Here is a 12,503-nt window from a genome sequence, read left to right on the forward strand (position 1 = left end):
GGCACAGCCACTTGCTCAGCATCCCCAGGGGCGCTGCCCACGTGGCTCCCACGCCAGGTACCACACCGGCACGAGCCAGGACAGCCAGCAGGAACAGGGCCAGCACTGCCAAAGCCACCACTGTCCCCATCGCACTCACTTCCTAATCCCAGCGGCATCGTCACGCTCTGCCTGCAGCGCCTTCTCCTGGAGCTGCCCGCTGAGGCTCTTCCACCGCTCCTCCTGCTGCTGCCGGAACGCCCCCAGCTCCCGGCGGTCCAGCTGTGGACGGGTGACACCCTCAGCCAGCTACCCCAGGATGGGACATGGCGGTCCCCTGGGGCACAGCCGGGAGGGGGGACCCTCGCAAGAATGCTGCCTTAGGCTGCCAGGCCCCCAAGGTGCCAGTGCTGCGTGCAGGGGACGAGCCCTCACCTTGCAGTCCATCTGTCTCTGCAGCTCTCGCTGGAACTGGTGCCAGCCCTTCTCCTGGCCCGTCACCTGGCTCGTCACCTCCTCCATCATCTTGGTCAGCCGCTCCTCGCACGCCTCAAGCTGGCTGCGACTGACTTTGTCAGCCAGGGCGGCTTTGTCTGCTTTCTAGCAACGGGGAAAGGCAGGAGAGCGGTGGGGACAGGATGCAGGGACAACGGGAGAGGGAGAAGTGGCTACGTGGTCCTGTTCACCCCATCACCCCCGTGGGGTTGGTCCCACCAGCCGAAGGGACTCGGGGCCACAGAGGGACCTGGCAAGGGACCCGCAGCCGGGCTGGAAATCCTCCCTCCCCCTGGCTGGTTCTGCCAGCCAGCACCCAAGGGACAAGGGGTGTTTGTCACCCTGCCTGGGACACCCTTGGCTGGCACCAGGGCCCCTCGAGCCCGTACCTCATCGATTCCCAGCACCAGCAGCTCCTCCTTGTCTGCTTGCTTCTTCTCCAGCCTCCCCAGGGCCTGGGACAGAGCCTTCCAAGGCAGACAGCAGCCCGTGATGCCACGGCAGGGTCGGAGCTGCCCCCCGGCCAGCCGAGCACCCCCTGCCTCCCCACCCCATCAGAAACCTCCAGGAAAGGCATGGGGAAGCTGTGCAGGGCTGCGAGCAGGGTGGCAGGGGGACAGACCCCTTGGGGTCCCAGCCTGGGCTCTCCTGCGGGTTACAGCCACCCACCTTGATGTCATTCTGCTTCTGCTGACGATCCTGCTGGAGGTTTGCAAGGGCCGAGCTCAACTTCTCATAGTCCTTTTGTAGCTGCATGATGCTGGCCTGGAGGCACTTGAGTTGCTCGTCCTGCTGCAGGGACTAAGAGGACAAGGCGGTGCTGAGCAAGGGGGTGGCTGCCCCTCGGGGACAGACCCAGGGTATTTTGGCTGGTGGCCACGGGCCCTCAGTGCAAGCAGGACATTTGCTCCAAGGCTTTAGTTCCCTTCCGTGCTGCTGACTCTCACAAGCCAATTAGGGGGGCAGCGAGGGGCTCCCCCATGTTGAAATGTCTGAGGGGTCCTGGCAGCTCAAGCCCCCTACACCACATCTCCTTACCTGTCTCCTCCACTTCGGATGACTCTCCACCTTGCTGCCCGCCTTCTGGACCAGGGACTCCACCTGCTCCTCGAGCTTCTCGCAGCGCTGGAGGAGCTTCCCCAGCAGCACCCTGGTGTCCGGGCTGCAGACGTGGCACCCTGCGTGCTCGTGTCCCCCGCTCTGCACCGTCGTCCTCGGCTCGTCCACCTGCTGGCAGGGGAGGAGGAATCAGCTCTGAGCCGGGCTGGATGCCGCCCACAAGCCCAGGTGCCGTGGAGGCTCCATGGCCCCATCCAGCCAGGGGACGTGGCCGGGACCCCGCCAGGACCCCCCCCGAGCCAGCGGGGGCTGGGAGCGCTGCCCCCGGGCCTCACCTCTGCCTGCAGCTGCTGTGCTGCCTCCATCACCAACTTATTCACGTACTTGGCCGCAAACTGCTCCAGCTCGGCCTGGGTTGGCTCCTGCTGCTTCCCCAGCTCCTTGCGCTCTGCCTTGACCTTCTGTCCCTTGGGCCTGGACAGCGAGACAGGGGCAGGGGCAGGCTTAGCCTTCGTGGGGGTGTCCCTGGGCCCCCAAACTGGGATGTTCCCAGACCCCAGGCTCCCTCACAGCCCTGCAGGTAGGAAACCCTCTCCCATCCTTTTACCGCGGCTGTTGGGTCATCTGGCCACTGCCGTCTGCTTTCCTACCGGCTCCAGACCCCCTCGTCTTTCTGGGAGCATCCTCCACCTTGCTGATCTGGGAACGGCAGTGGGGGGGGTGAGGGCACAGCCCCCTGTGTCATTCTGGCACGGGGAGCCTTCAGCTGCCCCCTCCCTGCCCAAACTGCTGTCCCCACAGCCCCTCGGGGACTGCTGCCGGCTCACCTTCTCCTTCTCCCCGTGGAGGGCCCTGGCCATGTCCTGCAGGAAGGACACCTGGCACCTGAGGTCGGCCAGGATGCTGGTGATGCTCTGCCGGCCTAGAGGGACATGGTGCAAGGGGATGTGCTGTCGGTGAGGGGGTCTCACCCGTGGGGCCAGGCTCTGAGCATGACGAGCCCCTGACCCAGGGTGTCCCCACACCAAACAACCCCGCCAGCCCCCCCGTGCTCTCACCTCCCTTTGGGAAGAGCCGGCGCACGTCCTCAAGATCTGTGCTTTCTGCTTTTGTAGATTTAAGCTGCTCCACCTGTTCCTTCAGACCAGCGCAGAGCTGGCCGAGCTGCCCAACCTGTGACAGCACCTCCCGCATCTCCGACTCGTAGCTTGAGGTGCTGGTGGAGCCCCAGGGCTTGGCCGGCTCTTGGGCATCCCCTGGGATGGTGGCTTTGGAGCTGGAGGACCCAGGCTGCACCCCAGGGGTGGTGGTGTGGGTCCCAGGGGATCCTGCCTGCATCCCCGCGGTGCTGGCCTGGGCATCAGGGGCCCCTGGTTGTGTCCCCAGGGAGGTGCTGGCCTGGGTGCCCGGGGATCCTGGCTGCATCCCCGGGGTGGTGGCGTTGGCACCAATAGACCTCTTGTGAATGGAGGGAGCGCCTGACAACTTCACAGGGGTCGCTGGTTGCCCCTGTATCCCTGCTTGCATCCCCGGGGAGCCAGACCCTGCAGTCCCCTTGCTGGTCTCCATCCCAGGCTGTGTCCCACGTCCCTTTGGCTCCAGTGCTGAGCTCCTCCTGGCCTGGCTGTCCATGGCCACCTGGGTGGGCTCAGCGGGGGCAGACTGGCCCCCACCACCCTCCTGGGAAGAAGAGGCAAAAGGCAGCAGGTTTACTGGCAGCTGGGCAGCCTAGAGGACAGACCCCAGAACCCCCCGCCATGTCCCCAGTCCCCGTCCCCAAACCACCATCTTGCATGGCCAGACTCGTGTTGAAAACGAGAGCCCAAATGCAAAGTGATCACGGGGTCAGCCCGGCCATGGAACCAGAGGGATGGGATCCCCAGGGATGGAACCCCCAGCATCACTGCCCAGCACCCCAGCCCACAGGCTGTGCCCCGAGGCAGGAGGGCTGGTGTCCCCGAGGGAGCGGGGGACGCAGCCGCCTCCTGTCCCTGCGCAGCCCGGCAGCGTCCCGGGGCTTCCCCTGGAGCTGGGCGAGGAGAGGGACACCCGCTCAGATGTGGGAGCGGGATTTAAAGAGTATCCCCGAGTGAACTGGGGCACGAGGCAGAGGGACACTGGGCAGGGCTGTGCCTGGGGACCGCGGCTGAATTGCATGGGCAGAACTTTATCTCCCCTCCTGCCCCTCCCATGGTTCTGTTTTGAGGGCTCTCTAGTTCAAAAGTGCCTTAGCAACTCCTGGGACACCCTTCCCATCTTCCCTCCTGCTGCCCTTCACGCTGGTGACACCGATGGCCGTGGGGCAGGGGCACAGTGTGACAGGGCAGCAGGAGCGGGGAGGGACGAGGGCCCAGCTCCCTCCCGGGGCACCAGGGGATGCTCACCAGGCCAAGCGTCTCCTGGATCTCCTGGATGTCCTCCACCAGGCCGGAATGCGCCTCCTGCAGGGCATGCATGTCCTCTGCCAGGCCGACATGTGCCTCCTTCACCTCCTGGATGTCCTGTTCCAGGCCAGAATGCGCCTCCTGCATGGCCTCCTTCATCTCCCGCACGTCCTGTTCCAGGCTGGACTGCGCCTCCTTAAACTTGCTGATCTCCTCCCACAGGTCCTGGAGCGAAGCCCTTTTCTGGGAGAGCGGGTGGGGGGTGAGCCCAGGGGAGGGTCCCTGGGGACCTGGGCCCCGCTGTGCTCTGCTGCGGGAGCTCGGGCTTAACCCAGCCCTTGGGCTGAGGGCGGCACGACGGCAGCGCGGAGCCCGGAGGAGGGGGCGTCTCGTGGGGGAGCACCCAGGGACCAGCAAGAGCATCTACCTTGGGGACATCTCTCTTCTCCTCTTCCGTTGTTTTTGGCATGGCCTCCTTGGCCACGGAGGAGACCTTGGAGTTGCTCCCGGTCCCCTCCAGCGTGTCCTTCTCATCCAGCTGCTGCTTTGGTTTCCAGAGGTGCTGCCCTGTGCCCAGGGCTCCATCCTCCTCCTTCTCCTGGCCAGGCTGGGCCTTGCTGTCCTGATCCTTTGCCAGACCGGGGGTCGGGCTCTGCTCTGGCTCCAGGACAGACAGCTCCTGCTGGCCCAGCTGCCCGATGATGGCCTCAAGCAATTTGTGCAGTGCCACCAAGTCGACAACCCCCAAATGGGGTGTCCCCATGGCGGCGTTCAGCATCTCCAGCAGTCCACGTGTGGCCATCGCTGCTGCTCTGCCCGAAAACACTGAACTGGATGTGGGAAGACGGGAGCTCTTCTGTCCGGAGATGATGTTGGAGGGATGGGCAGCCAGCAGCCTTTCTCCTCCTCCTCCTTGCCACAGAAAGTGATCCAGTCACCAAACAGATCCAAGTGCCAAAAGCAATCCGAGTGATGAAAGTGATCCAGTCGCCAAACAGATCCAAGTTCCGAAAGTGATAAAACCACCAACAGCAGTTCAACCACCAGAAGTGGTTCAACCACCAGTAGCGATCCTACCACCAAAAGTGGTGCAACCACCAATAGCGATCCCACCACGAAAGCAATCCAACTGCCAAAATGAGTCCACCACCACAGTGATCCCACCACGGCAAGTGATCCCACCACGGCCAGTGACCAAATGGGCGAGGGGCACAGGTGACAGGGGACAATATAGTGTCTCTGTTGCCTGGCAACAGCCGCCCCAGGAGCCAGCGGGCGCCGCCCTGGTCCTTTGTGATGAAGTCACCCACGGGATGGGAGATGCTGAGGCTCCCTCCTGCCTTTCCCACTTTACCACCTACAATGCAGCTGGTGACACCTCAAATGTTGTGGCAGGTCACTGCAGCCCGTGCCCAGATTCAAAGTACAATCAGACAGGTCATGGGGAATGAAATCTCATTTCACTCAATTAAATACCCTCAGTTTTAATTGCAGAGAGAATGGCTTTATCCGTGTTGTGCACTAAATGAAACTCTCCCGACGTCTCACCCTTTCCTTTCCCCATGGCACAGCTGGCCTCGGAGGCGATTCCCCTTGGTGGCAGATGGGCAGCGACTGGCTCACGAGTGCACCAGCACTGGGAACCTGGGCTGAAAACAAGGTCAAAGTGCCTGGTTTAGGATGCCTTTCCCTGCGGTTCATCAAGCAGAAGGGTGTCTTTTGAGAGGGAGCTGTTCTGAAGGGATTTCTTCTGCCTCTCTTGACCGTTGGCGCGAGCCAGCGGCTGCTGACCAGGAAATGTGCTCATCGCTTGCTCCCTCAAGAACACTGCTCTGGCCTTTGCAGCTGGAACGACATAAACCAGAGGATGTTTCCTGTCACCTCTGCAAGAAGGTGGTTCAAATGCAAAGGCTGATCTTGCCTGTAAGCAGCACGAACTGCTCTAGAGACAGCTCTTTGCTGGGGATGGAGCTGCGAGAGAGGTTCTCCAGCTGGCACGGCTGCCTCCCTTTTGAAACACGGGCAATCTTGTGCTGGGAGTCCCGTCCCTCAGCCTCATGGCTCTGACATCTCCTCTGATGCTTCAGAAACGCTGCTGCTAGCTACACAGCCATTGCAAGATCCTTTTGCACTGCGAACTGAAGCTGCTCCATAGCTGAAAGGGAGACCCCAACACAGAAAGCAGGGCTGCCATGATTCCTCTGAGAGTGAACCCCACATCCCAAAGAAAGCCGGTCCTTAGAGATGGCCAAGTTTGGAGCAGCGCTGTCACACGTGAGCTGCGAGTCACACAAGGAAGAGTTCCAGGGGACAGAGCGTGTCCCCAGATGGTTTTTGCCAGCGCTGACTGAGGAAGAGGCGTCCTGTCCAGGGACCTCTGCACAGACATCTCCAGGCAGAGCAAGACACCGGGGGGCAACAGCCCCTCTCAAACCCCAGTTTTGCACCCCAAGTGGACGCACGGCAATGGGCAAGCGTTCATCCCGGGCCAGAGATGCTGGCTCCAGAAGTCATGGCTTGCTCCTGGGAGGGTCTTCTTGTGTCAGAACCTCCTGTGTTTCGCCACGCATTTTTCACTGTCAATGACTTTCATTTCTTTTCCCTCTACGCTCTCCTCCACTTTTGCCGTGGAGAGCAGATGCCAACAGTCTATTCCAGCCTTATGGGATCTTGCAGACTTCTCCTTTGCTGTCTGTGGTGCTGGTGACTGCCTTCTGCTGCCCCTGGTTCATGTTGAAGATTAATTCCTGGCAGACGCGGTTGGTGCTGCTGAGCAACGCTCTTGGCTTTGTGCTAGTGCTCAGTAGGACACCTACAAGGAAGCAGGTGTCAAAAACCTCTCGGTTCTTGTGTTGAATGGTGTTGTGAGGAATCATTTAACTTCTCATTTTCATCGTGAGCTCCTGGGGTTTTTGGCAAGACTGGCCTCAAAAAGGGCCGGGTCTGTCCGGGGGGGAGGTGGGGAGGGCACTAAATTCAGCTCAGTGCTCAGAAAGCAGGGGCCGTGCTGGGAACCGCGAGGGGCCCGGCCAGCGCCTCGTGTCCCGGGGGCCCTGCCTGACTTTCTGTGTCCTAATGGGGTGTGAAGTGGAGCAGGGGACAGGGAGCCGGGTGAAGAGGGTCCTGAGGGACCCCAAAACTCTCCCCACCCATCGTGCTGGTCCTCATTGCATCACCTCATCCCTGCCCGGGGCAGCTGGCATCAGAGCAGTGTCCCCTCCCCAAACCCGCTGCACCCCAGCGCTCTAAGCACCCTGGATGGTCCAAACTGTTCTTCGCAGCCAGAGCTGGCCCTGCCTGGGCTGGAGATCCTCCCCAGGCAGCCCCCACGTTCTGGGGGTGCCACCCAGACCCTGCAGCGCTGGGTACCCCAATACCCACCAGAGCTCGGCTTCGAGCATCCCCTGGTGCGGGATGCAGCCAGATCTTCAGTGATGGGGAGTTGGCAGGTTGGGACTCCAAAAACCATCCATGGCCGATCTGACACCCCCGCAGATGTGCACCCCCAGCAACACACCGGCCACGCCGCCCAACTTCCCCGACGCTCTGGCCACGTTCTCCAAGCTGCGAACCCCCGAGAGCCACAGAGCAGCATCAGCCCCATCACCTCCATGGCCTGTGCCCCCGGGAGCTTCAGTCCCTACTGGGCTTCCTCACCCACAACCCCCAGCCCGCCTGGCTGCCCCCTCCTCACCCACCGCCCACGGCCTCCACCACCCCCTGCCCCCCAGAAAGCCACGGCCACCATGGACAGCCAGAGACCAGACTGGGTTGGCGGAGGTGGGGGGGTCAGGGGGGTCCCGGGCCAGGGTGTTGGGAGCGGGGGCTCCCCTGAGAATCGCACTGGAACAATTTTCTAGGTATTATTTCTAGGGTGGGGGGCACACACTGCTGGGGAGGGCACTGGCCCTTGAGAGCCTCTAGATGGTCTTTTCTCCCCTCATTTTTTAAAAATATATATTTAATATATATAAATCTAGAGAGAAGGAGCAGCAGCACAGAGGTGGGTGCTGGGTGGGGGGGGTTTCTTAACGCCCCCTCCCACCAGCATCGCTGCAGCGTGGCGGGAGAGCGAAGGGGACGCAAATAACGAAGAAATCAATGGCCAGAGGCAGCTGTCGGCACCCAGGTCATGGCTATGGGGGCACCCTGGATTGGGGGCACACAGCCGCTGGGCCCCCTGCCTCTGCATGTCCCAGACCCCTGATGAAGCCCCCAAAGCAATCCCCTCCTCCGGCTCCCATTACCCTTTGTCCTATCATTGTTTGCCCCCGAGAAGAGCCTGGCTCCATCCTCATGGCACTCACCCTTTATATATTTATAAACATTAATGAGGTCCCCCCTTAGTCTCCTCTTCTCCAAACTAAAGAGACCCAGCTCCCTCAGCCTTTCTTCATAAGGGAGGTGCTCCACTCCCTTAATCATCTTCGTTGTCCTACGCTGGACCCTCTCCAGCAGTTCCCTGTCCTTCTGGAACTGAGGGGCCACAACTGGACACAATATTCCAGATGTGGTCTCACCAGGGCGGAGCAGAGGGGAAGGAGAACCTCTCTCGATCTACTAGCCACCCCCCTTCTAATACACCCCAGGTACCATTGGCCTTCCTGGCCACAAGGGCCAGTGCTGGCTCATGGTCACCCTGCTGTCCACCAGGACCCCCAGGTCCCTTTCCCCTACACTGCTCTCTAATATGTAATTTCCCAACCTATACTGGAACCTGGGGTTGTTCCTGCCCAGGTGCAGGACTCTACACTTGCCCTTGTCAAATTTCATCAGGTTATTCCCCGCCCAACTCTCCAGCCTGTCCAGGTCTCTGATGGCAGCACAGCCTTCTGGCGTGTCAGCCACCCCTCCCAGCTTGGTGTCATCAGCAAACTTGCCGATAGTGCACTCTATTCCCTCGTCCAAATCGTTAATGAATATACTGAATAACATTGGCCCCAGCGCTGACCCCTGAGGCACTGCACTGGATACTGGCCTCCAGCTGGACTCCGCACCATTGACTACCGCTCTCTGGCTTCTCTCCTTAAGCCAGTTTGCAACCCACCTCACTGCTCTGTTGTCCAGACGAAGCTGTTCCATTACTTTCCCAGGGACAGAGCTGAGGCTGACCGGTCTCTAATTACCCGGGTCCTCCTTCTTGCCCTTTTTGAAGACTGCAGTGACATTTGCTTTCCTCCAGTCCTCGGGCACCTCCCCCGTTTCCCAAGACTTGGCAAAGATGACGGAGAGCGGTCCAGCAGTGACTTCAGCCGGCTCCCTCAGCACCCGCGGGTGCATCCCGTCCGGACCCGTGGATTTATGGATGTCCAGACTATTTAATTGCTCCCTAACCCAGTCCTCATCGACTAAAGCAAACTCCTCCACTGACCTGGCTTCATCCGGGGTCTCAGGGGTACAGGGCTCCCCAGGACGGCCTCCGGCAGAGTAGACAGAGACAAAGAAGGCATTCAGGAATTCTGCCTCCTCTGTATCTTCTGCCACCAGGGCACCCACCCCGTTCATCAGTGGGCCTACATTGCCTCTGGTGTTAGTTTTATCTGCTATGTATTTGAAAAAGCTCTTTTTGCTGTCCTTGACCCCTCTCGCCAGCTGTAATTCTAGGGGGCCTTGGCTATCCTAGCTGCCTTCCTGCATCCTCTAACAGCAGCCTTATATTCCTCCCAAGTGGCCAGCCCCTGCCTCCATGACCTGCAAACTCTCCTCTTCTGCTTGAGCATACCCAACAGGTCCCTGTTCAACCACGCAGGCCTCCTGGCTCCCTTCCTCGACTCCCTTCGTGTGGGGATGCTCTGATCCTGAGCGTGGAAGAAGCAATCTCTGAATGCAACCCAGCTATCTCGGGCCCCTTTTCCTTCAAGCAGTCTTGCCCGTGGGATTTCCCCCAGCAATTGCTTGAAAAGGCCAAAGTTGGCCCTGCTAAAGTCCAGGGTTGCAATTCTACTTGCTGTTCTGTTCCTGCCACACAAGATGCTGAACTCCACCTTCTCGTGGTCACTGCAGCCCAGGCAGCCCTCAACCTTTCCTGCTTCGACCAGACCCTCCTTGCTAGCGAGGATGAGATCCAGCAGTGCACCTCTCCCAGTCGGCTCCTCCACCACCTGCATGAGGCGGTTCTCACCGATGCACGGCAGGAACCTCCTGGACTGTGGCTGGCTGGCTGAACGGTCCTTCCAGCAAACACCAGGGAACTTAAAATCCCCCACAACAACCAGGGCCTGTGACCGTGAGGCCGCTCTCAGCTGCCCATAGAAGGCCTCATCAGCTTCCTCAGCCTGATCTGGTGGCCTGCAACAGACGCCCACAGCAGTGTCACCCCTGCCAGCCTGCCCCTTGATCCTGACCCATACACTCTCAACTCGCTCCTCATCCGCTCCTGGGCAGAATTTAGTACACTGTAGCTGCTCTCTCACATAGAGAGCAACTCCACCACCACGCCTGGCTGGCCTGTCTTTACTTCATTTGATGAGGTTAGTTGTAATCGTTTAGTTTCTCGCTGACAACACGTCTCTTAATTATTAGTTAAATACAAACCAAGCTCTCAGCTCCTAAACAACGTGTTACTTAACCTTCCGTCTCCCTCTTGTCGTGCAGAAGGAGCTAAAAGGTGAAAAACGTCCCCTCACCGCGCAGGCGGTCAGAAAGCATTTCCCTCACGTCAACCGGTTCCTGAGGGCCGCATCTTGTAGAACTTCACCGCAGCGTACGCTCACTCGGCAGCTTCTCTTCAAAAGCGGGAAGAGAAAACAGGGACCGGCACCTGAAAAAACAAGGCAGAGAACAGAGCAGCTGGGAACACCGTGTCATTTGCACGTGCACGTCCCACAAGCCCCCGAGCGTGGGGGGGCTCCCCGAGGAAAACAAAGCGGGGGCAGCGCCCCAAACAGCCGCAGCCCCGGCCCGCAGGCCGGCAGCCGCCCCCCGGCACGGCAACGCTTCCGGCCGACCCGAGAAGGGAGCCGTTCGTGCCGGCCGGTATCGACACCCCCCTTTTCCAGGCAGCTCGGAGAACTCCCTTTGCCAGCGTCGTCCTGGTACGTTTCCCTCGTCCGGCTGCTCTTGTCTGTACCCCGCGTGCACTATCAAGACGGTTTTCTAGGCACGTTTCCCATTGCCTCGTTCGCACAGAGCTTCTAAATTCGCTCTTACCTGTTCGTCCGATCTCGACAGAGCGCGTCAGCTCCTCGCGCCGCGAGGCGCCGCTGCTCTCCCGTCGCCGGTGACGGCTCCTTTGGACCCTAATTCTGATCGGGCTATTAATCTCCTATTAATTGCTTATCCTCTTTGTTACAGTTCCCTGACGTTGGCTGGAGGACACGGCCACCTGGGCTCAGAGACGCGGCTTCCGTACCGGTCTCTGTCCTCTCGGTGGCTGGTTTGACAGCGGCGCCTGCCAATTTATGGCCAGTTTCCTGAGCAGCGTTTCCCTTCTGAGGCCCGTTGCAACGCGTGACGGCAACTCTCCTAGCAACAGCACAGCTTCCAGCAACCGGAGCATCACGTTTAATCTGCCTCCCTTGTGCCGTTAATACACTTTATTCTTTTCAAACGGCTTCAAGGGCCCGCACCCTTCAAGAAACCTGCTTAGAATCAGTGCAGCTACTAATCTTCTTCTCTTTGCGTAAACTCTACAGCTCACGCGAGAGCAATTGCTTCAGCTTTCTGGGCAGAAGTCCCTGGAGGTAAAGCTTTAGCTTCCCTTACCTGCTGGGCGGTCGGCACCGCACGCCCGGCTTCACGTACCCCTCGCTTTACGCAAAGCTGCTCCCACCGCTGACCCGGGAGGCTTCGGCATCCTCCAGCGGCCGGTCCCTTCAATCCGCTTCTGCTGTTGCCGAGCAACCGTGGGCCACCGACTGCCGGACGGATCCCCTGAGGAAAGAAGCCGCGCCGACAACGTTAGCAGGAGCAATATTTACGTCATTAAACGTTTAAGGAGGCCCCGAGGGAGGGATGTCGTTTGCACACCAATGGGGACCTGACCCCCGTCGGGGGGGGACGGACACCGGCACGCACAGACCCGACCGCGAACCCCCGCGGCTCGATCGGCGTCTCTGCCCCCCCCCTTGCCGTGCGCTGCAGTACCCGAGTTTCGCCACAGGGCGGCAGCACCGAGGCGCGCCGCGGCACCGCGTTGGGGCGGCCGGGTGCAGTACCGCGCTTTGCCCACAGGACGGCGCCACTGAGACCCGCCGCGGCAGCCCCGGGCGAGCGCTCGTGCCGCGTTTCGCGGGAATCCCGCCAAAAAAAACCCAAAAAACAAACGCGACCAAACAAAAAAGCGCACAGAGAGAGCCGCGGCGCGAAAGCCGCGCCCGCAGGACACGGAACCCGCCGGGGCTCGCCCCGAGCTCCCGCCGAAGCGGCGCCCCGCTCGCCACGCCACCCAGCCCGCCCGCAACCGCGCCTTAGCTCTGCTTGTAACCGTCCCCGCGACCGACGGGGGCTGCGCCGCTCCCGGAGGGGCTGCCGCACCGGGCACGGGCGCTGCGCCGGAGGGAGACGCGGCTCCGGACCGCACGCCTCCCAGCAGCTTCGCCAGCGCGGCCGTAAGGGCGGGGGGGGGGGAACCGGAACCGAACGCCT

The 12,503-nt window shown here is 60.8% G+C and overlaps 1 protein-coding gene across 19 annotated transcripts in view; it reads right to left on the minus strand.

Moving 5' to 3' along the window:
* LOC135577017 (uncharacterized) overlaps positions 1–10,620 on the minus strand; it is a 31,737-nt gene extending 21,117 nt beyond the window's left edge. For 15 of the 19 annotated variants that reach the window (XM_065044476.1, XM_065044467.1, XM_065044466.1 and 12 more), the window contains exons 1-12: positions 7,299–7,481; positions 4,345–6,729; positions 3,918–4,160; positions 2,592–3,213; positions 2,361–2,455; positions 2,141–2,232; positions 1,869–2,007; positions 1,513–1,704; positions 1,144–1,275; positions 864–941; positions 415–579; positions 140–261 (exon numbers count right to left, since the gene is read on the minus strand). In XM_065044476.1, coding sequence (XP_064900548.1) covers positions 140–261; positions 415–579; positions 864–941; positions 1,144–1,275; positions 1,513–1,704; positions 1,869–2,007; positions 2,141–2,232; positions 2,361–2,455; positions 2,592–3,213; positions 3,918–4,160; positions 4,345–4,719 — 2,255 coding nt within the window. In that variant the 5' untranslated portion in view covers positions 4,720–6,729; positions 7,299–7,481. Of the gene's footprint in view, positions 1–139; positions 262–414; positions 580–863; positions 942–1,143; positions 1,276–1,512; positions 1,705–1,868; positions 2,008–2,140; positions 2,233–2,360; positions 2,456–2,591; positions 3,214–3,917; positions 4,161–4,344; positions 6,730–7,298; positions 7,482–10,486 lie in introns of those variants that run through there. The other 4 variants (XM_065044465.1, XM_065044468.1, XM_065044475.1 and 1 more) reach the window with 4 other exon arrangements.
* Positions 10,621–12,503: the final 1,883 nt, after the last annotated feature.

The sequence above is a fragment of the Columba livia genome, chromosome W (genome assembly GCF_036013475.1).
Source record: "Columba livia isolate bColLiv1 breed racing homer chromosome W, bColLiv1.pat.W.v2, whole genome shotgun sequence".
Classification (NCBI taxonomy): domain Eukaryota; kingdom Metazoa; phylum Chordata; class Aves; order Columbiformes; family Columbidae; genus Columba; species Columba livia.